General features: G+C 38.8%; 1 protein-coding gene across 1 annotated transcript in view; it reads left to right on the forward strand.

The window, feature by feature from the left end:
* Nucleotides 1–17370, forward strand: part of CDKL2 (cyclin dependent kinase like 2) — a 19832-nt gene extending 2462 nt beyond the window's left edge. Inside the window, exons 2-9 of the mRNA XM_081812873.1 lie at nt 24–172; nt 2366–2501; nt 3962–4260; nt 4863–4956; nt 7019–7142; nt 7385–7491; nt 13861–13949; nt 15251–17370. Coding sequence (XP_081668999.1) covers nt 24–172; nt 2366–2501; nt 3962–4260; nt 4863–4956; nt 7019–7142; nt 7385–7491; nt 13861–13926 — 975 coding nt within the window. The 3' untranslated portion in view covers nt 13927–13949; nt 15251–17370. The remainder of the gene's footprint in view (nt 1–23; nt 173–2365; nt 2502–3961; nt 4261–4862; nt 4957–7018; nt 7143–7384; nt 7492–13860; nt 13950–15250) is intronic.
* The last annotated feature ends 7197 nt before the right edge of the window (nt 17371–24567 follow it).

The following is a 24567-nucleotide window of genomic DNA, read 5'->3' on the forward strand; positions in this document are numbered from 1 at the left end:
ATTTTCTATTTTTCTATATTTAGAAATCTAAATGTAGGCAGTTTTTCATTGATATGAGCTGTGTATATTCCTTGGTTTTCCAGAAATGCTTACATATTGACCCAGACAAAAGACCCTTCTGTGCTGAGCTCCTCCATCATGATTTCTTTCATATGGATGGATTTGCTGAGAGGTATGGTACCGACTCATGTTTTCTGGGGCACCCCATCCTAGAGTTAAAGTAAGGGTATTCTCTTATTTCTCTACCCACCTGCTTTTATAGGATCTCAAATATTTACAACGCTACCTCTATTCACCCTTAGCAATTATGCAGTGCCTAGAAGTGGCCCCCTGAATTCACTAAATTAGGGATCTTGGTTTTCGTGAAGCAGTCACTTCGTGCTTTTCTTTCTGTGTCCCACTGGAGACATCTACCCCTCAGGTCACTGATTAGTATGTTGCTGCCAGCTGTGAGATGCCATCATCTTGGGTACTGATGCATTTGCAAAGGTGCCATCTCCCGTTGCCCCTGACCTCACACCACAGCCAGTCCCACGACGCTGTTGCCACCTCTGTGCTGGGACCTTGCTGGGCCCAACCTGGGTGCGCCAGAGCTGCTGGCATCCGTGCAGCTGACAAAACCAAAGATAGTGAGATGAGGGGCAATGACAGTGCTTTATATTTTGGCAACTCGATTTAATCTTTAGCTTAATAAAAGATACCCCGGCTCTCATATTTGCATTTGCATTCAATTAGTTGTGATATATTCTTTCGGTTGAGATGTATGAAGAAACTTTGGCCTCACACAGATATATAGTTGCAAAATGGAAGAGTATTTTAATAGCCCTTTTAGATAATTGTGAGTATTCTTTATCGATGCCATACCCAAAACTGTGATACTATACCAAAACTTGACAGTGGTAGTTTCTTAAAGGCTGGTTGCGTTGTGGAATCTGAAACATATCAGTGAACTTTTCTTTTTTTTTTTTTTTTTAAAGATTTTATTTATTTATTTGAGACAGAGAGAATGAGAGAGAGAGAGAGCACATGAGAGGGGGGAGGGTCAGAGGGAGAAGCAGGCTCCCCGCTGAGCAGGGAGCCCGATGCGGGACTCGATCCAGGGACTCCAGGATCATGACCTGAGCCGAAAGCAGTTGCTCAACCAACTGAGCCACCCAGGCGCCCATCAGTGAACTTTTCTTACCCTGTTACATTAAAATCCATTTGTCTAACTTGCACTTTTTTTTTTTTTAAAGATTTTATTTATTTATTTGACAGATTAGAGACACAGCGAGAGAGGGAACACAAGCAGGGGGAGTGGGAGAGGGAGAAGCCGGCTTCCTGCCGAGCAGGGAGCCCGAGGTGGGGCTCGATCCCAGGGCCCTGGGATCATGACGCGAGCTGAAGGCAGACGCTTAACGATGGAGCCACCCAGGCGCCCCTCTAACTTGCACTTTGAATAGATCTTTTACCCATGCATGCTTTTGTAACATCATTATGAGTCATTTGGAAAATATTGTTTTGTTAAATAATGTAGATCTTTAAAATGATAACATGTTTCATTATATGGTATCAAAAAGCCACATTCTCTGTCATCAGAAAAGTCTTTTTAAGTATTGGGAATCTGTTAAGGTCACAGTAGTGGACACAAGTTTAACAGAATTCTAATTTTGCATAAAAATTTGAATTTTATCATTAACACAAATATTACCTGTTGCTTTCCCTTCTTCATTAAAAAAAAAAAGTCTGCAGAATACCCCAAGTCTGAATAACTGTAGTAGTTTTCTGTCAGTCTTTAAATAAAAATATTCCATGAATAAAGTGGCTAGTATAGTTTGTATTTCAAATACTCACACAATTCCTTTTCTTTTTTTTATTTTTAAAGATTTAATTTATTTGAGGGAGAGAGCGTAGGAGCAGGGGGGAGGGGCAGAGGGAAAGGGAGAAGCAGACTCCCTGCTGAGCAGGGAGCCCAATGCTGGGCTTGAACGCAGGACCTTGGGGTCATGACCTGAGCCAAAGATCAGCCGCTTAACCAACTGAACCACCTAGGTGCCCCCATAGTCTAGTTTAATATTCAATTTTAAAAAAGATTTTATTTATTTATTTGAGAGAGAGGGTGAGTGAGAGAGAGAGAGAGAGAGAAGGAGCAGGGGGAGGGGCAGAGGGACAGGGAGAAGCAGACTCCCCGCTGAGCAGGGAGCCAGATGTGGGGCTGGGACTCCAGGATCATGACCTGAGCTGAAGACAGATGCTTAACTGACTGAGTTACCCAGGTGTCCCTTAATACTCAATTTTTAAAAATAAATACCTTGAAAATGAATTTTTTTCTAGATTTATCTGTTTTATGCAATTTTATTGAATTGACAAATGTATTTTTATGTAGATTTTCTCAGGAATTACAATTGAAAGTACAGAAAGATGCCAGAAATATTTCTTTATCTAAAAAATCCCAAAACAGAAAGAAGGAAAAGGAAAAAGATGATTCCTTATGTGAAGAGAGGAAAACACTTGTGGTACAGGTAATGACCATGTCTTAATGTGTATTAAGTTTTTTTTTTAAGATTATTTATTTATTTATTTGAGAGAGAGAGAGAGAGAGCACAAGGGGCGGGGGTTGGAAGGGGCAGGGAGAGAAGCAGACTCCCTGCTGAGCAGGGAGCCCGACACAGGACTCGATATCAGGACCCCGGGATCATGACCTGAGCCGAAGGCAGACGCTTAACCAACTGATCCTCCCAGGTGCTTCAGTGTATATTCAGTTTTAGATTTAGTTTATCCTTAAATTTTTGGAGTTAAAAAATGAAGATGAAGAAAGGTTTTCTGAGTGGTGAACACGTTAACTTTTAGATTAGTTGTAAAAATGTTATCTTCTTTTTAGACATTCCCTTTTAAAAAGCTGTCTTAATATATCATGTATTGAGTGCCTACTGTGTATCCGACTGTGCAATAGGTCTTGTCAGGAAATCATATTCATCTAAGAACATTTAGATACTTGTGCTCACATGTAAACACATGGACACAAACCATTTTTTTCTTTAAGTGATAGGAGAGAAAAAGATCACTTTAAAAATTTTGTATAGAGCATTTTAAAATTGATATTCAAATTATTTGAAGTTTACTTTTGCAGGTAGGTTATCCAGAATCTGTTCTTGGTGAGGTAATTCAAGTCCACTGCCAACCCACTCCCAGTTTCTCAAGTGAACTGAAAGAAGAAGGAGTTATCAATTTTATATTTCAATTTGTACTTTAGATATATAAGAACAAAAGTGGGCGTACTTCGTTCCTCTTTCACATTTTTTTCTACTGAAATATATATATAAATTTGCTATATGTATGTATCATATTAATCTGATGCTAATGTGAATTGCATTTCTTTTTCTTTTAGAGACTTTTTATTTTTAAGTAATCTCTGCACCCACCGTGGGGCTTGAACTTACAATCCTGAAATCAAGAGTTGCATGCTCTACTGGCTGAGCCAGCCAGGTGCCCCGTGAATTGCCTTATTTTTTATTTTTAAAATTTTGTAAAGATTTTATTTATTTATTTGACAGAGAGAGACACAGCAAGAGAGAGAGAACACAAGCAGGGGGAGCGGGAGAGGGAGAAGCAGGCTTCACGCGGAGCAGGGAGCCCGATGCGGGGCTCGATCCCAGGGCCCTGGAATCATGACCTGAGCCGAAGGCAGATGCCCAACGACTGAGCCAACCAGGCGCCCCTGCATTTTTATTCAAAATACATGTCTGACCAAGAATCCTGGGTTTAATTTTAATTCTATAGATAGAATAAAGAAAACAGGAGTACAGTAAGGTGGTATTTATGGAATTTTGCTTTGGTTGACAAATTCTTTATAGGAAGAGATGATTTTTCATTCTCCTCAGATCATTAATGTTTTTAACTTTTTTTTTTTAGCAAAGGCAATATATTTTGTTTATTGCAGTATATTTGACATACTGTTATTAACATTTTTATTAATGGTCAGGATACCAATGCTGATCCCAAAATTAAGGATTCTAAAGTATTTAAAATAAAAGGGTCAAAAATGGATGGAGAAAAGGTTGAAAAAGTCAGTCGAGCTTCAAATACGAGCTGTCTCCCTGACAATGGAATGAGCCACCTCAGAACGGTGCCTCCTACCAACCTCCGAGATTGCAGCGATGGCAGTGTGGACCACTCTAGAAGTCCGGGCGTGGCAATCCCTCGCCTTGCGCACAGCCTTGCTGGGGTGGCTCCCGGTATTAATTCTGGAATGGTGACTATCCCAGGAGTTCCGAGTTACAGGTATGAATTAGGAAAATAAGAACAAAGAGTTGTTTAAAGGGTATGTTTGCAAATTGCAAGTGTTTGTCAATTCAGCCATATTATGTTAGTTTCAGGCTTCCGGGTGCTCTTCTTTCTTGTCAGGATTCTGTTTCAAAAGCCTTTTGGCCTACGTGATGAAAATTACTAGCATTTGATTAAAAAAAACTCACCTGAGTATTAAGAAAGAAGGATTGTGTACTGTTTAAGGTGAAGAAGCTTTACAACTATTTAGTCTAAAAATGTGAAAGGAGGTTATCATAATAAAAGCAGTAATTGGTTTTAAGGGTCTGCTGCTACATGGTATGGCTGTGGGAGTTTGGTGGTCCAAAGAAGCTTATTTTGGAAATTTTGCTGGAAGGAAAGTAATTTATTTGGTTGGAGTTGGGAGCTAGGTGGGAGGCATGAGGGTAGCGGCAAAGGACAGAATGTTTCACCAGATCTATATTCATTGTGTATTTAAGAACAGGCATTAAATGCTGATTAAACTGCAGGTCGCTTGGTTTTGTGTCATTTGGTTTTGGTTTTGTGCTTGAAAAATAATTACCGCTGGTTCTAACTTAAATTTTTTGTTGTTGTTACAGAGTGGATGAGAAAACCAAGAAGAATTGTATTCCATTTGTTAAACCAAATAAACATTCTCCATCAGGCATTTATAATATTAATGTGACCTCATCAGTAAGTGAACTATTCCCAGTGGTAGACGAGCAAGCATTAGTCATTTCTAGACTTCCACTCATTTTAAATATAATAGCGAAGAACTGAGTCTTTTATTTGGAGACATATCATAAAGTGGAACCTTAATTATATGTATATCATCCCAACCTGTCATAATCAGAAATGTGAAAATCTTAAAGTTTAAGTAAGTTTTGCAAGTCTAGAAGTTTAAATATAAGATATTATTTAAATGACATCTGCTTTAATTTTTTTGGTAATACTACATTTTCTTAATACTTGGTGATAGGTTCTTTTGTAGAGTAGGTGACAAGATAAATTGTACCTCACTCATGCCAGATTTTTGGTGAAAGTATTCTATTTATTCATTTACAAAAATTTATTATGTATTATATATGAGACACTGGAGATCGATAAATCAAATCCTTCTCTTCAAGGAGCTCATGGTCTAGTTTAGGATCAACATATTCAAACAGTGACAGATTATAATAGTGGAATCATGTACAAGGTTCAGAGGTCTTCTGAAGATTCAGAGGAGTGTTATTATGCTCAACATAGCTGCCAGAATGCTTCTTTTTAAAGTTAACTTAAATCATCATTATTCTTCCACTCAAAACCCTCCATTGTCTTGTCATCTCTGAATAAAGACCAAAGTCCTTGACAGGGCCTGGAAATCCCTGATTGACTTCCTCATCCCTTTATTCCATTCCGGCTACTCTCATTCTTGATCAATCCATTCCAACCCACTGATTTCCTTGTATTCATCGAACATGACCAGACATGCTCCTATATTTGGGCTTTTGCACTTGTTATTTCCTCTGCTTTAGAACATTCTTTCCCCCGATAATCCAAAGAATTTGCTTTTTCTCCTCCTTGGCTTACATGAAGCCTATTGTGAGGTCCTCCCTAATATTTGAACTCATTTTGTCTCCCATTACTCTCTATCCTCTCTCCTTGCTTAATTTTTTTCCCATTGCATACACCTAACAGCCTCTATATTCACTTATTTATATATTGTCTGTCTCTCCCAACTAGAATGTAAGTTTCCGAGGCAGAAATATGTGTTTTGTTTGTTTCCTTCCTTACAGCTCTACCCTATACCTAATACAGTGTCTAGCACATAGAAGATGTTTAAGGAATGTGGTGAATTAATTCTTCTGCCAGGGAATGGGAGGTGTGGATGTGTTCCCAAAGGAGTATTTTTCTCCCAGATTTCCCTCCTCTACCCTTCTCATTATCCTCAGTCTGAAAAATATAGCCTTCTTTTCATATCTCTCATGATTTGGGCATTGCATTTGTTTTTCTTTTTATTATTCTTGGCCCACAATTTCTATAACCATAGTACTTCCCTTTTCTTCCACACCCTACTGATTTCTCTGTAGATATTTTTGTGTTTTACATTCTTGGTCTGCTTTGGCAGATTACTTTGATCAGCAAGGCTTTTCAGAGTAGCTGGCTCGATACCACGTTGCTGGAATTGATATCGGCTTTCTTTCAGGCATTGCATAATCAAGGCTGTCTGTTAATTTTAGATCTTATTTCTGTTTATCCTTATTTTTAAGAGGCAGTCAAGAGAGGAGGTAGAGATTAGTGGGGAGAAGACACATTTGAGTCTCTTCTTGATGAAAATTAATGGAGGCAGAGTTAAGCCTAAACTTTCTTCAACATCTGGGTTGAAGACCAATACCCCTCTCCCCTGCCTCATGCTCTAATTCTGAGATGTGAATAATGTATTATTATAAGCATCTCTTATATATTTTATTTGTCACTCTTTGAATATGTAAATCTAGTAGTTTGAACTCATTATTTTTTTTGTACTTACAGATAGTTCTTTTGAACTAATTATTTTATAACTGATTTGAACCAAGAGCCTTAACACTTACTCTATTCAGAGAACAAGAAGAAACATCCAATTAAAGAAACTCAAAAGCTCATTGCAGGACTTCTGAAGTTTTGTGTTATTCTTAAATTCCTAAAGTTTAGGATATCAATATATTAGTTACAAAAGGGGCAAGCCAAGCTTACCTGGAAGCTAATTCACTTGTGTTAATCATTCTGATATTAGGTCACTAGTGAAAAGAGCCTACTTCAGGCAAATAAGAAAAGAAGGGAATACTCTAAGACAGATGTCCGTTTGCCTGAACTAAACTATAATCATCTCCCTGAACTAAGAGCCTTGGAAGGCATAGGTATGTTTATAATGCTTTTACTTTTTCAGCCTTTTTGTATACATTATTGAAAATGTATGCTAAATAAACTAACAAAATACTAAATATAAAAATTAGAGTAACTTTACATATTTATGTAAATATGTACAGATGTATGTAAGTAAATGTGTACACTGAGTACACACTGAGGGACAGATTCAGAATGTGGAAAAGCTAAAAAAATGTCTAATTTTTTCACTGTGTTTATGGTTATTTTTATTTAGCTCGAAATTCCAGGTTAATAAGGAAAGAGAACAAAAATCTTTCAGAATCTCGAATTCCTTCTCTGGCCACTATTGACTTGCACACGCCCAGTATCGCATTACATCAGGTACAGAAATCCTCTCTTTTTTTTTTTTTAAAGATTTTATTTATTTATTTGCGAGAGAGAGAATGAGAGACAGAGAGCATGAGAGGGAGGAGGGTCAGAGGGAGAAGCAGACTCCCCGCTGAGCAGGGAGCCCGATGCGGGACTCGATCCCGGGACTCCAGGATCATGACCTGAGCTGAAGGCAGTCGCTTAACAGACTGAGCCACCCAGGCGCCCCAGAAATCCTCTCTTGGTTGGATAGAACTTGGGTCTCATAATTCCTTATTAAACTAGCTTAGGGAAAGTTTGCTTTTAAGGATTGGGCACATTTATTGGTAGGATTTATACCATTTTGTTAAATTTTTTCTTACTGTTCATTGCCCTCAGTACCTTTATTACATATATATTTATATAGACATTTTCTATATATAGATTAGCTTACAGTAATCACTTTTTTATAGATTAAAAATGCATGTGTGTGTGTGTATGTGTGTGTGTGTGTATAAAGCTTAACTATGGCTTTTATATAACTTTTGTGGTAATTTATAGTATTTCACTGCATTAACCCCAATGTTATAACCCATATTTCATTCCTTGAATTGTTTTTATTCTTTTAAAATGTATCATCTATTTGACATTTTCCCCCAAGACAATCCACTCCACGCATGTTAAAGACTGGTTCTTCCATATATAATTATTTTTCTGTAATTTCTCTTAATTCTTCAGAATACTTATGTTTCTGCTGCTTCAACAACAGTCATATCACTCATTTTCACATTAAGAAAACAGGCAGACTTTTAAATTTCCTGAGCCAACCATAACTAGTTATAAACTTTGGATATATATCATTGCACTTACAGATTTCTCACCTCTCCTTGACGCTGGACAACTTTTGTTTTGGAATTTAATTCTGCATCCTCGTTATTGAAGCATTTCTGTTCCCTAGAAAGCACCTGTATGTTGCTTCTGTCTCTATGTGGATGTTTTTTTCTACCACTACTCTTTAAATAATTTTGTAGAACTCTACAAACAAGGGGAATAATATTGTTGAGGGGAACAAATTACAGAGACAGTTACCCAGCGATACTGAGAAACAGGTTTATTGACTGCTATTACTTTGCCTTATCTTCTGCTAACAACTTCTGCAGCAACATAATCAAAACTAAACAAATTCCTGTTGTGTGAAGATTAATTACCATCACACATTTTACTTTTAGGAACTACAGAGTTTCAATAAATTCCTTTTATACTTCTAAACTTAATGTGGATTTTAAAGGTGCAGAATTTTCACTTGCTCTCTGTGAGTGTACTACTGTTCAAAACCACTTTTCAGGGGTACATAACCAAATCTAGTTTCATGAAATGGAAGAAAAGCTTTGGCGGGCTTCATACTTCAAATTTTTATTTGTTCCTTTGAACTAATCCTCTTATATTTATAAACTGGTTCTGCATTTTTATTCTTAGTTTACTTGTTCATTTCCCAGTTGTATTTAAAATACATTAAAGGAGAAAGTAAGTGTAGTGAAAAACACAAATTAATACCAAAATAAGATGAATGTGTGTGTGTGGAAAATCTGAATGGGAAGGGAAACAACAGGAGACTGAAAGCAAGAGGCTTTCTGGCAGAAGCTGTGACTTGCCTTGCGCTTTTCATGGTATGGATCAATACATTGAACCAAATTTTGTTTCTGTGCCTAACACAAACATTTTCATATTTATAAAAGTCTATTTTTATAGACTTGTGGAACATCTGTAAGATAGATCTTTGTAAGTAAAGTATGGCATAATCCATGGAATCTGTCTCCACTCGCCCACTTCCTACACACTTATACCCGTTATGTACTTTTCTATGCACGTAGCTACACGTTTTTTTTTTTTAAAGATTTTATTTATTTATTTGAGAGAGAATGAGAGAGAGCGAGTACATGAGAGGGGGGAGGGGCAGAGGGAGAAGCAGACCCCCCGCCGAGCAGGGAGCCCGATGTGGGACTCGATCCCGGGACTCCAGGATCATGACCTGAGCTGAAGGCAGTCGCTTAACCAACTGAGCCACCCAGGCGCCCTACACGTTTTTTTTTTAGCAGTGGTGAAGCTTCATCCCACAAATTTTGATATGTTGTATTTTCATTATACTCAGTCCAAACATTTTCTTAGATCCCTTGTAATTTCTTGTTTAACCCAGGAATTATTTAGAAATGTGTTGTCTTATAGTTAGATATTTGAGGTTTCCCTAGTATTTTATTATTATTGATTTGTAATTTAATTCCATGTGGTCAGGGAATATACTGTGTATGATTTTGATTGTTTTTGATTCACTGAGATATGTTTTATGGCCCAGCATATGGCCTATCTTTTTTTTTTTTTTAAAGATTTATTTATTCATTTGAGAGAGCAAGAATGAGAGAGAGTACGTGAGAGGGGGTAGGGTCAGAGGGAGAAGCAGACTCCCTGCGAGCAGGGAGCCCGATGTGGGACTCGATCCCAGAACTCTGAGATCATGACCTGAGCCGAAGGCAGACGCTTAACCATCTGAGCCACCCAGGCGCCCTGCATATGGCCTATCTTGGTGAATGAACCTGTTCCCTTGAAAATAATGTATATATTCTTCAGTTGTCAGATATACCCTACTATAAATGTGAAATTAGATTAAGGTGGTAATAGTGTTCTTCAGATCTTCTGTGTCCTTAATGATTTTTTTGTTTGTTGGGTCCTATCAGTTTCTGAAAGAGTGCTGTCAAAATCTTTTACTGACTGTGGAATTACTTATTTTTCTCTTATATCTGTTTATTTTTGTTTCATGTATTTTAAATCTCTATTATTAGGTACATATACACTTATAATTGTTTTTGTCTTCCTGATACACTGTTCCTTTTATCATTATGAAATGTCTCACTTTATCTCTTGTAGTGCGCTGTGCCATGAAGTTAATTTTATCTGAGATTAAGATAGCCACTCCAGCCTACTTATACTTATTTGTTTCCATGGTATATCTTTTTACTTTCATATAGTCTGTTTTGAAAATTTACAGTGTTTCCTGTAAGTAGGGTCTTTCTTTTGTATCCATTCTGTCACTTCAGTTCTTTTAATTGAAATGTGTATTTGTGTTCTCTTGCTGCTAATATACTGCTACCACCTTAAAATACTTCCTATCTCACAGTTTCCGTGGGTCAGAAGCCCGGGCATAGCTGCTTCTCTCCTTGGGTCTCACAGGTCGAAATCAAGATGTCAGCAGGGCTGCATTTCTTTCTGGAGGCTCTAGGGGAGAATCTATTTCCAGGCCCACTCAGATTGTTGGCAGAATTTAGTTCCATGAGGTTGTGGGACTGAGGTCCCTGTTTCTTTGCTGGCTGACCCTTGGGGGTTGTTGTCAGCTTCTAGAGACTACCCACATTCCTTGCCTTGGGGCCTACTTCTCCCATCTACAAAGCTAGAAATAGTGGTCAAGTCCTTCTGACTCTTTGATCCTCTCTTGCCTCCCCTTCTGTCTCATCTCTGACTTACTCTTCTGCTTTTAAGAGTACCCGTGATTGGTTTGCCAGGCCTATCCTGGGCCTGCCAGGATAATCTTTCTATCTGAGGGTCAGCTTATTAGTAACATTAATTCCTTGTGCAAAGCTGCTTCATAGCAGGAGCTAAATTAGTTTGATTGACTAAGCAGGGGCAGGAATCTTAGGGGGATAGCTTCAGAATTCTGCCTGCTAGTGAATACTTAGGCCATTAACATTTAATGTGATTACTGATATATCTGGATCTAGGTCTATATATTATATAGATACAATATATATAATATATATCTTATATAGATATAAGATCTAGCTCTTTATATTATTTGTTTTTTTGTTTGTTCCTTTGTTTTCCCTTTCCAGTCTCCTTTTGTATTTGAATATTTTTAGTATTGGCTTTTTGGGGATATTTCTTGGTATGATTTTTTTTAGTGATTGCTTTAGGTTTTGCAGTGTACATAACTAATCTTTCACAGTGTACTTCGGGTAAATATTGTACCACTTATAAAATGTAGAAAACTTGCAAACATATTTCCTTTTACTTCAACCTGGACTTTATGTTAGAATTATATGTCTCTTATTTACATACATTGAAAACTATACTAGGTCATACATTTTGCTGTAAACAGTCATAAATATTTTAAGCAATTAAGGGAGAAAAGTAGTCTTCTGTATTTACCTAACCACTTACCGTTTCTGTTGTTCTTACCTTCTTTCTTAAAGATTACAGTTTTGTTTTCTGGTATCATTTTTCTTCAGCTTGAAAAACTTTCTTTAGCATTCCTTCCAGAGCAGGTCTGATGAGTGACAAACTCTTTTAGTTTTACTTCATTTGATAATAACTTTATTTTGCCTTCATTCCTTAAATATATTTTCAATGGATAAAGAATTTGAGTTGGTAGGTTGCTTTTTAAAAATTTTTCTTCCAGGACTACGAGACATCATTCCTTTATCTTATGATCTCTCTGATTTCTGGTGGGACATTTTTAGGCATTTGAATTTTTCACCTGTATGTAATGTTTCATTTTTGTCTAGCTGTTTTCAAGATTTTATCTTTATCTTTTTGTGTTCATTAGCTTGGATATGATGCATCTAAGCATAGTTTTCGTTGAATGTATACTGTTTGGCATTTGCTGAGCTTCTTGATTTATAAACTTACCTCTTTTACCAAATTTGGGAAGTTTTTGGTCATTATTTCTTCAAATATTTTTTTGTGCCATAATCTTTCTGTCTCTTTTTTTTCTGAGAGTCCAATGACATAGATATGAGACCTTTTGATATTTTCTACAGGTTCCTGAGACTCTGCTTTTCTTCATCTTTTTTTTTTTTTTTTTTTTAATCTCTGCTGTTCAGATTGGGTAGTTTCTATTGATTTATCTTCAAGTTCTTTGACTCTTCACTTTGTCATTTTCATTCTGCTATTTAAGCCCGTCCAGAGAGGTTTTAAAATTTCAGATACTATATTTTTAAGTCCTAAAAGTCTACTTGGTTCTTTTTTTGGGCTTGTATTTCTCTGCTAGGAATTCCTGTTTCTTCATTCATTTCAAGTTTGTTTTCCTTTACCTCATGTAACATAGTTATATTACTTCTTTAAAGTCTCTCTCTCTCTCTCTCCCTATCTATCTATATAACTTATCTAAGTTTATAAAGTCCCAACATCTGGGCCATTTCAGGATTGGTATCTGTTGATTGCCTTTTCCCTTGAGAATTGATCACACATTCCTGGATCTTTTTTTTTTTTTGTTTTAAGATTTTATTTATTTATTTTACACAGAGAGAGAGAAAGCACAAGCAGGGGGAGCAGCAGGCAAAGGGAGAGAGAGAAGCAGGCTCCTGGCTTAGCAGGGAGCCCGACGAATGGCTTGATCCCCGAGCCCTGGGATCATGACCTGAGCCGAGGGCAGATGCTTAACCGACTGAGCTACCCTGGTGCCCCGCTGGATCTTTTTATGGCCAATAATTTTGATTCTATCTTGGAAACCGTGAATGTTATGTTGTGTAGTCTCTGGGTCCTGTTCTAATCATTTATAATCTTCTGGAGAATATTGAAATTTTTGTTTTAGCAGGCAGTCATCCAAGTTTTGTTCACCCTATAAATTCTGCCTTATCTCCTGTGAGAAGTGTTTCAAACCTCAGTTCTCTAAGTCTTTGATATCCTAGTTTGCATCTGTCCTGTGTTTATGTGGCTCTGGGGTTAGCTAGAGACTTGTGAAGGTAATTCAAATCTCAGTTCAGTCCTCCCAAGCCTTTGCTGTGCTGGTGGGGCTATCCCATGCATGCATGCTTCAGGAACTGGGCTGAGACTCCTGTGGGTCTATACACAGAATTAGAGGGTCCCTCCTCTAATTCTCTTCCCTCCAGGACCATCCCTCTCCCCCCATACTTCCTGGCTTGCAGGGACCCTTTTTCCTGGTTTCTCTGGGATAACAAGGGAGTTTCTTTCAGACTTTTGGCCTCTTGTACTTCTTCATTACTCTGAGACTAGGGCCTGCTTTTTGGGCAAAGGCATAGGAGTGAAAAACAGACAAAATTGGAAACTGACCCCCATGTGAAGGACCACATTGCCAACTTTTGACTCCTCTCCTTAATCTTCAGTTGTTTTTTATATTTTTCTTAAAGGGTTTTATTTGTTCGGTAAGTAGGAGAGATGGGTTGCAGCAGGTTTGTACTACCTCTGCACGTCAGAAGTATCTTGTAACATATGTATCAACAAAGAGGTCAAAGAATAACATCTCTTTACTTCATCATCCTCTTCTGTGCCAACAACTTGAGCTATGAGTAGTTAATTCTAAACATCTGATATTTGAACAACAAGAATTTGGATTTGGGGAGGATTGGGACTTTCATAATTATTGAGAATCTGTAATGCTTGATTATTAACTTATAGGTATCAGGATCTCCCCTGTCAGATGATTCAGAGGCTGATTTGCGTCCAATGGAACACCAGCACTGAGAGTCATTTTGGTTCTGAACTGGGTATGTCTGGTTTCTCATACTTAAAGCAAAGTAACCCTCCATGGGAAATATTTTATAGCTTGCGGAAGTTCAAATTCTGCAGCTAAAGCATTCTCCAGTGATTGATTCCATGAGAACTCCTGATAGAGAAAGAGATGTGCCACTTAAAAAAAACCAGAAGTGGCATTTGTCTCTGGGATGAAATCCCTTTTCATAGAGCTTGCATCTCTTGCTCTTAAACTAATCTCCTGTATTTTATTGGCTACAATAATGTGAATTTACAGTGACAAGTGCTGTGGAAGGATATATACTTATCTCCATTATCAGTCATTTGTCCCTTAGGGCTTTTAAAGCAAGAAAGACAAAATGATTGCTTGGTAATCTTTTTCCCAATAAAGAAGGATCAGCACTATACTAGATGATTGCCTTCCTTTTATTTATTTTTATTTTTTGCTTCTAATGGACTTTATCACTGTCCTGCTCCAACACCACAGTAAAAAGGGCCCCACAAGCTCCAGGCTTTACCATGTGTCACCACAGTGAAAAGAGGGCCCACTGGAACACTTTCCCACCCCACTGTGGACCTACTCGCAGGATAAACACATGTCACACATGTTTTTTTAAAGAAAGCAGAATAAATTAATAACTTAAGTGACTAGACACCAACAGTGATTTGAAAAATTAAATGTCAATTTTAAATGGTAACAGGATTGCCTTCGTTTTAAGTATAACTGTTTAGTACTAAAAAACCGAAAAACAAAAATCGGACCTTTTGAGTGGTAATTTACTATGTGACAAGTCATCCAATGTTTAGTATCTTATTAACTCTGTAAAATGTGATGATAATAAAATCCCACATTCTCATAAATGTGTTGTTGGAATTAATCTGTTAACCTCCACAAAGCCTTTGGAACGTCTGTGACATCATATGTGAATTTACTGTGAAGTGAACAAGTCTTAAGTTTCAGTTCCTCGCTGGTATGGGTCCCTTCCCAGGCCCTGGGAGAAGTCTTTGCAATGCACTCATTACACATACTCTATAAACTGTAGCCCCTATGAAACTTGGATCTATGTTGTCAAAATTAGTCATTATTTACATACAAGGGGATGGTATGCTATACATGACAGTTTCGGTTGATAATTGTCCTAAAGATTGCCTTTAAAATCTTGTTTTTGATATATATGGTCTAAAGTTTTCTTAGACTTTGTAATACTTACAATATTACAAATATATTCAATGTGAGGAAGCAAGTGAGATAGAAATCCATTTCTAGGAAGATTTTATGTAGACCATTTGGGCATATGTCCCCCTGTGATTTTAGATGCTGCTTTAGCCCTTGAGATGACATCGTCTTGCCACAAAAGTGCTGATATCCTACAAAGAGAGATTCGTGGGTTTGTCCTTTACTTCGGAACTGCCTGCATTTTCTGAGAAAGGCCTTGCAGAAGAAAAAAGACAAAGACTTCCAAGTGTTTCCCAGGAAGCTCCTCCCCGACTGATATCCTGTCACCTTTCAAGTCCACTGTTGCTATTTCAAGATATATCCGATGGAAGAATAGTGATATGGTTCTTGTTACATGAATGTGTATTTACTATTAGTAGATTGTGCATTTAAAATTACCCAAGATTAAAAATGAGTTTAAAAAGGGACAAAGAAACATTATAATTGTCATGTTATATGAACTTTCTGTGTTATCTGTATAAACGTGTACATTTATTTAGGAATGGGTTTGGTGGAGGAGGTGATAACAACTAGGATCTGTTGAAGAAATGAAAAAATTAGGATCAGTAAGAGAAAATGTTTCCTTTACCCTAATTTAACTATAAATATACATTTAAAAAGCTTGCTTGTTTCTAGGCTTTAAGGAGATATGTAATTGCTCTCTATAGATAGACGTATGTCTTTGGTTTCTGTGATTATTGTTGATGTTTGATCATTATATTATGGGAATCTGACCTCTCTGCTGATTTTCTAAGAACCACACTAATGCAAATTTCTCAAAGAAACCTTTTATGTCTAATGATTTAGTGTGACTCCGACCTTAGATAGTCCTCTTTATTGTAAGATTCTGGTGCCAGTGTTCCTGCATGCAGGAACAGGATTGAAATAAGAATGGTAAAGGAGAATTTTGTAGGTAATCTTTCGAGTTGAGGACTATGCTTGTCATTGAGAAAGGAAGTATATACATACAGAATTAGGAGATGGGAAGCTGGCTTACCGACCGACTTGGACTGATTACTTTTCTCTTGGCCAATTACTGTTGAACTCCACCCTGAAGAGGCTTTGGGAAGGAAATGTCCTCTGTTATGGACTTCACTCCTGTCTGCTGATAGTTTGAAGGTGATAGCAGACAGCACCCAGAGGTGTTCCCGTGTTCTCGTTTCCTCAAACACTTAGGCCTTCCCGAAAGTTCTTCATCAACAGGCAAAACTGTCTACCTACAGTCCACACATCTTTTCTCGTGCCCCAGTCCACGACTTTCAGGTGGGAAGCTTAAGCCAGTTTGGCTCTAGGTTTTTGATTTCTAGTGTGCTGGTCATACTTGGCATTTATTGTTTTAGAGAATGGTTGTTAAGGGGACCAGAATTTGTGTGGGATTTTTGCCTTAACCAGTTAACAATGTGTTGTTTTTTTCCAAAAGGCACTGATTAGTACTTAGCCCAAGAATTTAACTAGCACTTTTCTCTATTACTCTGCAGAGCTTAATATTGAAATTCTGACTTTAGATACCTGGTCCTCAGAAGAGCGGGACATTCAGGAGGAGGCAAATTGAGGGATTCCAAAGTAGAAGTCTATAGGTGGTTCAATTAAAATTCGGTCTTGATTTTGAAGCTCTATTTTTAACCTCTGACCAGGTGTTTGACTAGATTGGTATGACTAACATGCTAGACAAAATTAATGTGTAGGCATGAATAGGCTTCACACTGAGATATTGTTTTATTTTTACTTTAAAAAGTATTGCCAACAGACTGTACAGTGTGGGAAGCAGACAATACTTAAAAGCCAAGTGGCTTTCCAGCTTATTTTGATGTTATTTTTATTTAAAGATCAGTATGACCATATCACCTCAATGTCTGAGGATCTAAGATCAATTACCTTTTCATTTCTATATTTGCTTTTGGTATCTTTTGTCTATGAAAACAGTTTGTGAACTTTAGAATTAAGGAACTAAATATAACTTACTGTAAGTGCAAGCTGAGACTGGAGGATCATATGTGGTTAGAACCTTGGCAGAACTACTTGAAAAAGAAGATTTTGCAAACTGGAGCTATAGATACTGAACCAAAAATAATTCTTTCAGTTTAAGATTACTTTGCTCTCCTTACAAGGATGCAATTAAACCTAATAGGAAATATGTGTATGTCCTGGTGGAGAGAAATGGGCTTGCTGTGTGGATGTATGTTTTACAATTAATAAATATTATATCTTACTGAGCTCCACAGATGGTTTTATTTGCATTTATTTAAGAGCATACAAATAATGTATACAACATTGTATGGAATTCAACAAATAAATTTGAAATAATCTGTTAATTCTTTTTTGGAAACTCTGGATACAGGGGTGGCAAGTTGTCTTTTTTTAAATTAAGTTTTTAATTTTAATTCCAGTATAGTTAACATAGTGTTATGTTAGTTTCAGGTGTACAATATAGTGATTCAACAATTCTATACATTACTCAGTACATGGTAAGTGTACTCTTAATCCCCGTCACCTATTTCTCCCATCCCCCCACCTACCTCCCCTCTGGTAACCCTCTATTTGCTCTCTATTTAAGGGTCTGTTTTGAGGCACCAGGGTGGCTCATTCGGTTAAGCGTCTGCTTTCGGCTCAGGTCATGATCTCGGGATCCTGGGATCGAGCCCCATATCGGGCTCCCTGCTTAGTGGGAAGTCTACTTCACCCTCTCCTGCCCCTCCTCCCACCTGTTCTCTCTCTCTCTCTCTAACAAATAAATAAATAAAACCTTTAAAAAAAAAGGGGTTTTGGGCGCCTGGGTAGCTCAGTTGGTTAAGCGACTGCCTTCGGCTCAGGTCATGATCCTGGAGTCCCGGGATCGAGTCCCGCATCGGGCTTCCTGCTCAGCAGGGAGTCTGCTTCTCCCTCTGACCCTCCTCCCTCTCATATGCTCTCTCTCTCTCTCTCATTCTCGCTCTCTCAAATAAATAAATAAAAAATCTTTAAAAAAAAAGGGGGGTTTTTTGGCTTGTCTTTTTTTCCCCTTTGTTTGTTTTGTTTCTTAAATTCCACATGAGTGAAATCATATGGTATTTGTCTCTGACTGGCTTATTTCTCTTAGCTAATGCTACTCTCTAGATCCATTCATGTTGTTGCAAATGGCAAGATTTCATTCTTTTTAATGGCTGAATAATATTCCATTTGTATATATATATACCACTTCTTTACCCATTCATCTATAGATGGACACTTGTGCTTCTTCCATAATTTGGCTATTGTAAATAATGCTGCTATAAACAAAGGGGCGCATGTATCTTTTTGAATTAGTATTTTTGTATTCTTTGTATTGTATTCAATACAATTAGTATATTTGTATTCCACTATCCAGTAGTGGAATTACTGGATCATATGGTAGTTCTGGGTTTAATTTTCTGAGGAAACTTCATACTGTTTTCCACAGTGGCTACATCAGTTTGCATTCCCACCAACAGTGCATGAGGGTTCCTTCTCCATATCCTTGCCGATATGTTTGAGGTGATATCTTGTTGTAGTTTTGATTTGCATTTCCCTGATGATGAGTGATGTTGAGTATCTTTTCATGTGTCTGTTGGCCATCTGGATGTCTTCTTTGGAGAAATGTCTATTCATGTCTTCTCATTTTAATCAGATTATTTGTTTTGGGGGTGTTGCTGAGTTAATTTTCCTGTACAGCACATGATACAAGCAGCCTGGTCATAAAGAAACATGTCTTGTAAAGACTACCTGGTCAAAGTTGTGACAGACTGAGGCTTAGAACTTGGGTCTCCTGATTGAGAATCCCTTGCTTGTTTGGAATAGCTGACTTCCTATTGAAATGGAAACAAAGAAGATGGGTTTCCTTATGTGACTCTCTCATTATTGGTTCTTTTTTTTTTTTTTTTAAAGATTTTATTTATTTGACAGAGAGAGACACACAGTGAGAGAGGGAACATGAGCAGGGGGACTGGGAGAGGGAGAAGCAGGCTTCCCTCGGAGCAGGGAGCCCGATGTGGGACTCGGTCCCAGGACCCCGGGACCACGACCTGAGCTGAAGACAGACGCTTAATGACTGAGCCACCCCGGCGCTGCTCATTATTGGTTCTTTTATCTGAGTTGTGCGACAGTAGAAGTCTCAATCTGTAGTGAACTCTGAATCAGACTAGACTGAAAAATGTGATTGACTTGTTTTCTAAGCCCTCCTCAATATAAATGAACCACTGGCAGGGAATTAGAAACAGCAGGGTCACTGCTCCTAAGGCTTTAAGGCTGGTCCTCATTAATTGGACTAAATGGATTTTTCTTTATTGTTTTGTGTTGTGTTTTTACATTAGTAATGGACTCTTAACACTCCTCTATGTGAATGAAAAATTATGTTTTTCATTCACTGCTTTTTGAGGGCCTTATTTTTCCTCTTGATAGCTTCAGACATGAGAAAAATTTAAACTGTAATTAACATACATTTTGTTTCTTAACATGTCCTTTGGAGAAGTATCTTACCACAAACCTTGACATCACTTGTCAGCACTTGTTTTTTTTTAATTTTATCTATTTATTTGACAGAGAGAGACACAGTGAGAGAGGAGCACAGGCAGGGGGAGTGGAAGGCTTCCTGCCGAGCGGGGAGCCCGATGCGGGGCTCTATCCCAGAACGCTGGGATCATGACCTGAGCCGAAGGCAGGCGCTTAACGACTGAGCCACCCAGGCGCCCCAACACTTGTAAGTAACTTGTGATTTAGAGCTTTGTGTTTATCGATGTTTGTGGATATCTAATGTTGAATGTATAAACACTGAGAAAATTTTCCCTACCAGCCCATCCACAAAATGTCATTTTCTTTTGCTTTCAGTGAAATTTTATTTTCCCCCCATTGCATAGTCTCATTCAATCCTTTATGTTCTACTTTGGCATGCAGGGTCATCTCCTGTAGAAGTGAGGAAGGTTCTAGCAAAATTTTAGAAAATGTATTATTGGTTAACAAGAATTAAAATAAGAAAGAATAAGGGAAATGAAACAAAAATATCTTAATTCAGCATGTTTTTCTGTCCCTAGTTCATGGGAGGATCTCCTATCAGTCAAGAGCATAGGTTTTTTTGTCAGTTAATTTCCATTTGGCTATCTCCATGTCTCTAGATCTAGAAAATGATCTCTATTAATGTAGCTGCTAGAATTGAAAACTCTCCCTCCACCCCATGACAATAGTGTTCTAATTGGCCACTTCCCTCCCCAACGTGTTTTTAGCCTCTTCCTTGGATCATCATTCCTTTTGCTTACATGTATACCTACTATCTGTCCTCCTCCTGCCCCCACTATATATATTTTTTAGTAGAAAAGCTGTTAATTAAGTTGTTCCTAGACCCTCCAGAAGAGTCAGGCCCTGATTCTGAAGTCACATGGGCAAGAACAATAATCCAGTGTCACCACCCCCACTAAATTGTCTGTGTCTCTAAAGATTGGGAATCATAAGTTATTTATCTATTTCAGTTCCACACCATCTCACACATTGATTTCTTCTCCTTCCTCCTCCTCCTCCTTCCTCCTCCTCCTCCTCCCTCCTCTCCTCCCACCCCTTCTTTAAGTAATCTCTACACTCAACATAGGGCTCAAACTCACAACCCCAAGATCAGGAGTCACATGCTTTTCTGTCTGAGCCATCCAGGTGCCCCTAACACAGTGATTTCTTTGTGACAATAGTAATAATAATCCTACAAAGGAAAGAATGTAAATCATATTTTATAGGCAAGGTACTTGGCTTAGAAGGTTTAAGGAACGTGCGCAGCGTCACTCAATAAATGGTAGAGACATATGTGTTTGTTAAATACAGGAGTATGATTCTTTAGATCTGGAATGAATTTTTAAATTTTTGTTTAGATAATATACAGTTTGGGAGATTTGACTCCTGGAGCCACGTGCTTCTTCATTCACTTATGGAGGAGGACGTGTGTTTCTCTAGCCATCAGACAAAACTTCACTTCATCCTAAGCTGAATTTGGATATTGCTCACTGTGAATCAAGCACTGTAGCCAAGGGAATGGTATGTACTTATTGGCTTGGGCCTTTGTTAAATTCCTTTGTCGGAATTAATAATGGGAGCAAAAGGAAACAGGATGGTGCTGATTGGTTTAGGCCAATCAAGTTTACCTGTGGTACCACCTGGCTTCTACAAAGCTAGGGAAATATATGTGGAAAGGATGCTGGAGAAAAAAATCACAATGCTCACCAGAGATGGACAGTTGAAGCGGCAAAAGTTATGCTTCATTTTAATTATTTTAATTATTTTTAAAGACTTTATTCATTTATTTGAGTGTGGGAGGGAGAGAGATCACGACCAGGGAGGAAGGGTAGAGGGAGAAGCAGACTCCCCACTGAGCAGGGAGCCCAAGGTGGGGCTCCATCCCAGGACCCCTAGATCACGACCTGAGCCAAAGGCAGCTCAACTGACTGAACCACCCAGGCATGCTTTATTTTTATTTTTTGAAGATTTATTTATTTATTTTAGAGAGAGAGCACAAGTAGGGGAAGGGGCAGAGGAAGAGAATATCCAAGCAGACTCCTGCTACGCACGGAGCCCAACACAGGGCTCGATCTCATGACCGGAGATCAGGACGTGAGCCAAAACCAAGAGTCAGACGCTTAACCCATTGAGCCACCCAGGTGCCCCAGGTATGCTTCACTTTAGATTTTGACTGATTCTGCCAAACTGTATTCCAAAAATGCTGTACCAGTGTATATTTATACCCACAGTGTGTAAGAAAATCTATTTCCCCACACCCAGACCATATTAGATATTACTAATAATTCCATTTTGACCAGTCTGATGGGTGAAAATTATCTTGCTTTAGTTTACATTTTCTTGTTTACTACTGAAGTTACATGTATTTTTTTTTTTAAGATTTTATTTATTTATTTGACAGAGAGAGAGTGAGAAAGCAAGCGCACAAGCAGGGGGAGGGGCAGAGGGAGAAGCAGACTCTCCACTGAGCCGGGAGCCCGATGCGGGCTCGATCCCAGGACCCTGGGATCATGACCTGAGCTGAAGGCAGACGCCTAACCGACTGAGCCACCCAGGCGCCCCAGTTACATGTATTTTTATGTATTTTTTCTTTTTGTATATTTATCAGTCATTTGGGTTCCTCCTGTAAATAAAAGATATTAAAGGTCTTTAAAAGAAGGTAGATTATAGCTTGAGTTTTGGAGATTTTCCTTTATAAATGTTTTTCCTATCTACTGAAAACAAAGGCAAGCACCAGATTTAGATAATATAATTTGGCTCAAGCTATATTTTATATTTATTTATTTGAGAGAGAGAGAGCAGGGGTAGGAGCAGAAGGACAGGGGCAAGCAGACTCTGAGCTGAGTGGGGAGCCCGACACAGGACTTGATCCCCAGGACCCCGAGATCATGACCTAAGCTGAAATCAAGTCAGATGCTCAACGGACTGAGCCACCCAGGTGCCCCTCAAGCTATATTTTAGATCAAAATTATTTTGTACTGGGAAATGCAACCCAGCCAGCAGAATGTATTTGTTTATTTTTTAAATGTTATTTTAATTCCATGTAGTTACCATACAGTGTTATATTCATTTCAGGTGTACAATATAGTGATTCAACACTTCTATGTATTACTCAGTGCTCATCAAGGTAAGTGCACTCTTAATCCCCTTTATCTATTTCATCCAGCCCCCCCTTCCCTTCTAGCAATCCTCTGTTGGTTCTCTATTTTAGGGTCTGTTTTTTGGTTTGTTTCTCCCCCCCCATTCATTTGTTTTGTTTTTTTTAAATTCCACATATGAGTGAAAGCGTATGGTATTTGTCTTTCTCTGACTTATTTTGCTTAGCATTATAGTCTCTAGATCCATCCATGTTGTTGCAAATGGCAAGATTTCATTTTTTTTTTTTAAAGATTTTATTTATTTATTTGACAGACAGAGAGAGAGAGCACACAAGCGGGGGGAGCAGCAGAGGGAGAGGGAGAAGCAGGCTCACCAAGCAGGGAGCCCAATACGGGGCTGGATCCCAGGAGCTTGGGACCATGACCTGAGCCGGAGGTAGACGCCCATCGACTGAGTCACCCAGGCACCCCGGCAAGATTTCATTCTTTTTATGGCTGAATAATATTCCATTATGTATATATACACCATATCTTCTTTATCTATTCATTTATTGATGGACACTTAAGTTGCTTCCATAATTTGGCTCTTGTAAATAATGCTTGCAATAAACATTGGGGTGCATGTATCCCTTTGAATTAGTGTTTTTGTATTTTTTGGGTAAATATCCAGTAGTGGAATTACTGGATCATATGGTAGTTCTCTTTTTAATTTGTTGAGGAACCGCCATGCTTGTCTTCCACAGTGCTAGCCAGCAGAAAGTATTTTTAAATACACTTGTCTTTTTAAATAAGGTGGTCATGTTCTCATTGTTTTGTTGGGTTCTGAGAAAAAATAAATCGGTAAGAGATAAGCACTTCTCCCTTCTCGGGTAGAGGTTGAAGGAGAAGTCAGTTCTGTTTGGGCGGACAGGAATTATTTAAGAATTGTGAAAATTCTGAGCTTGGGGGTTGCTACAGTTGGCTTTAAATCCTTGTCACTAAGATGACAGCCCACTCCTTTGGCTCTGCCCCGGGTAGCCCAGTGCTGCCACGCCATGATCCAGGGGGTGGCAGTAAAGCCCCACTCACTGTACTCAGCACGCCCTGTAAGCCATATCCTCCACAAGGGCCAAAGTACTAAAACCAGAGATGAACTTTACCTGAGGGGTGTGATCCGCTCCTTTTGCCCATGGTCTTTTTCCATTTTAAGGGCTCAGTGTTGATGAGTTCTTAATCTATTTGAACCGAAGGGGTGGCAAGGGAGAGCTGTGATCCATGGTCCATCACAGGGTTCCACCCGCGGAGTGGCGCCCTCTAGTGGACATTGATAGTTAAACACTCCGGTGGATCCCGTCCCAGGGGTTTAAGAAGCACCAGGGGAGCAGAAGAGACCTGCGCAGATGGCCCCGGTCTCTGAGATTGCGTCCGCGCTGCCTTGAGGTCAGGTGGCTAGTGACTCAGAGGTCAGAAGGCAGAAGCAGTGGCTGGAGGAGGGCTAGGCTGGCGGGAGTCCGGGTTGGGTGGGGGAAGCTTGTGGACTTCACCGAAAATCCCGAGTAAAAGAAAACGTAGTTGGAGAATTATGAAAGGAAGTTTGCCTCACGGTGATGAAATTTGAGCAGAAGAGCAAAAGCAGAGCTGCAGGAGGTTCCGATCCGGCCCCTTCCAAGAGTGCTAATCCAGAGAGGGCTCGGGACATTTTGTGAGTCACTGGAAGCATGATTCTCGCGTGCGGTTTCTGTACAAGCAGCAGAATGTAAGCCGATGCTCACAATGAATGGAAGTTTGAAGGTCTGCGCTGATACTGGCTGTTTCTGTTGGCGTGCGGCCTGGGGCGTTTGCCTGGTACAGCCCAGA

Source organism: Leptonychotes weddellii, chromosome 2 (assembly GCF_054177405.1).
Source record: "Leptonychotes weddellii isolate Sample4059 chromosome 2, ASM5417740v2, whole genome shotgun sequence".
In the NCBI taxonomy this organism is placed as follows: Eukaryota; Metazoa; Chordata; class Mammalia; order Carnivora; family Phocidae; genus Leptonychotes; species Leptonychotes weddellii.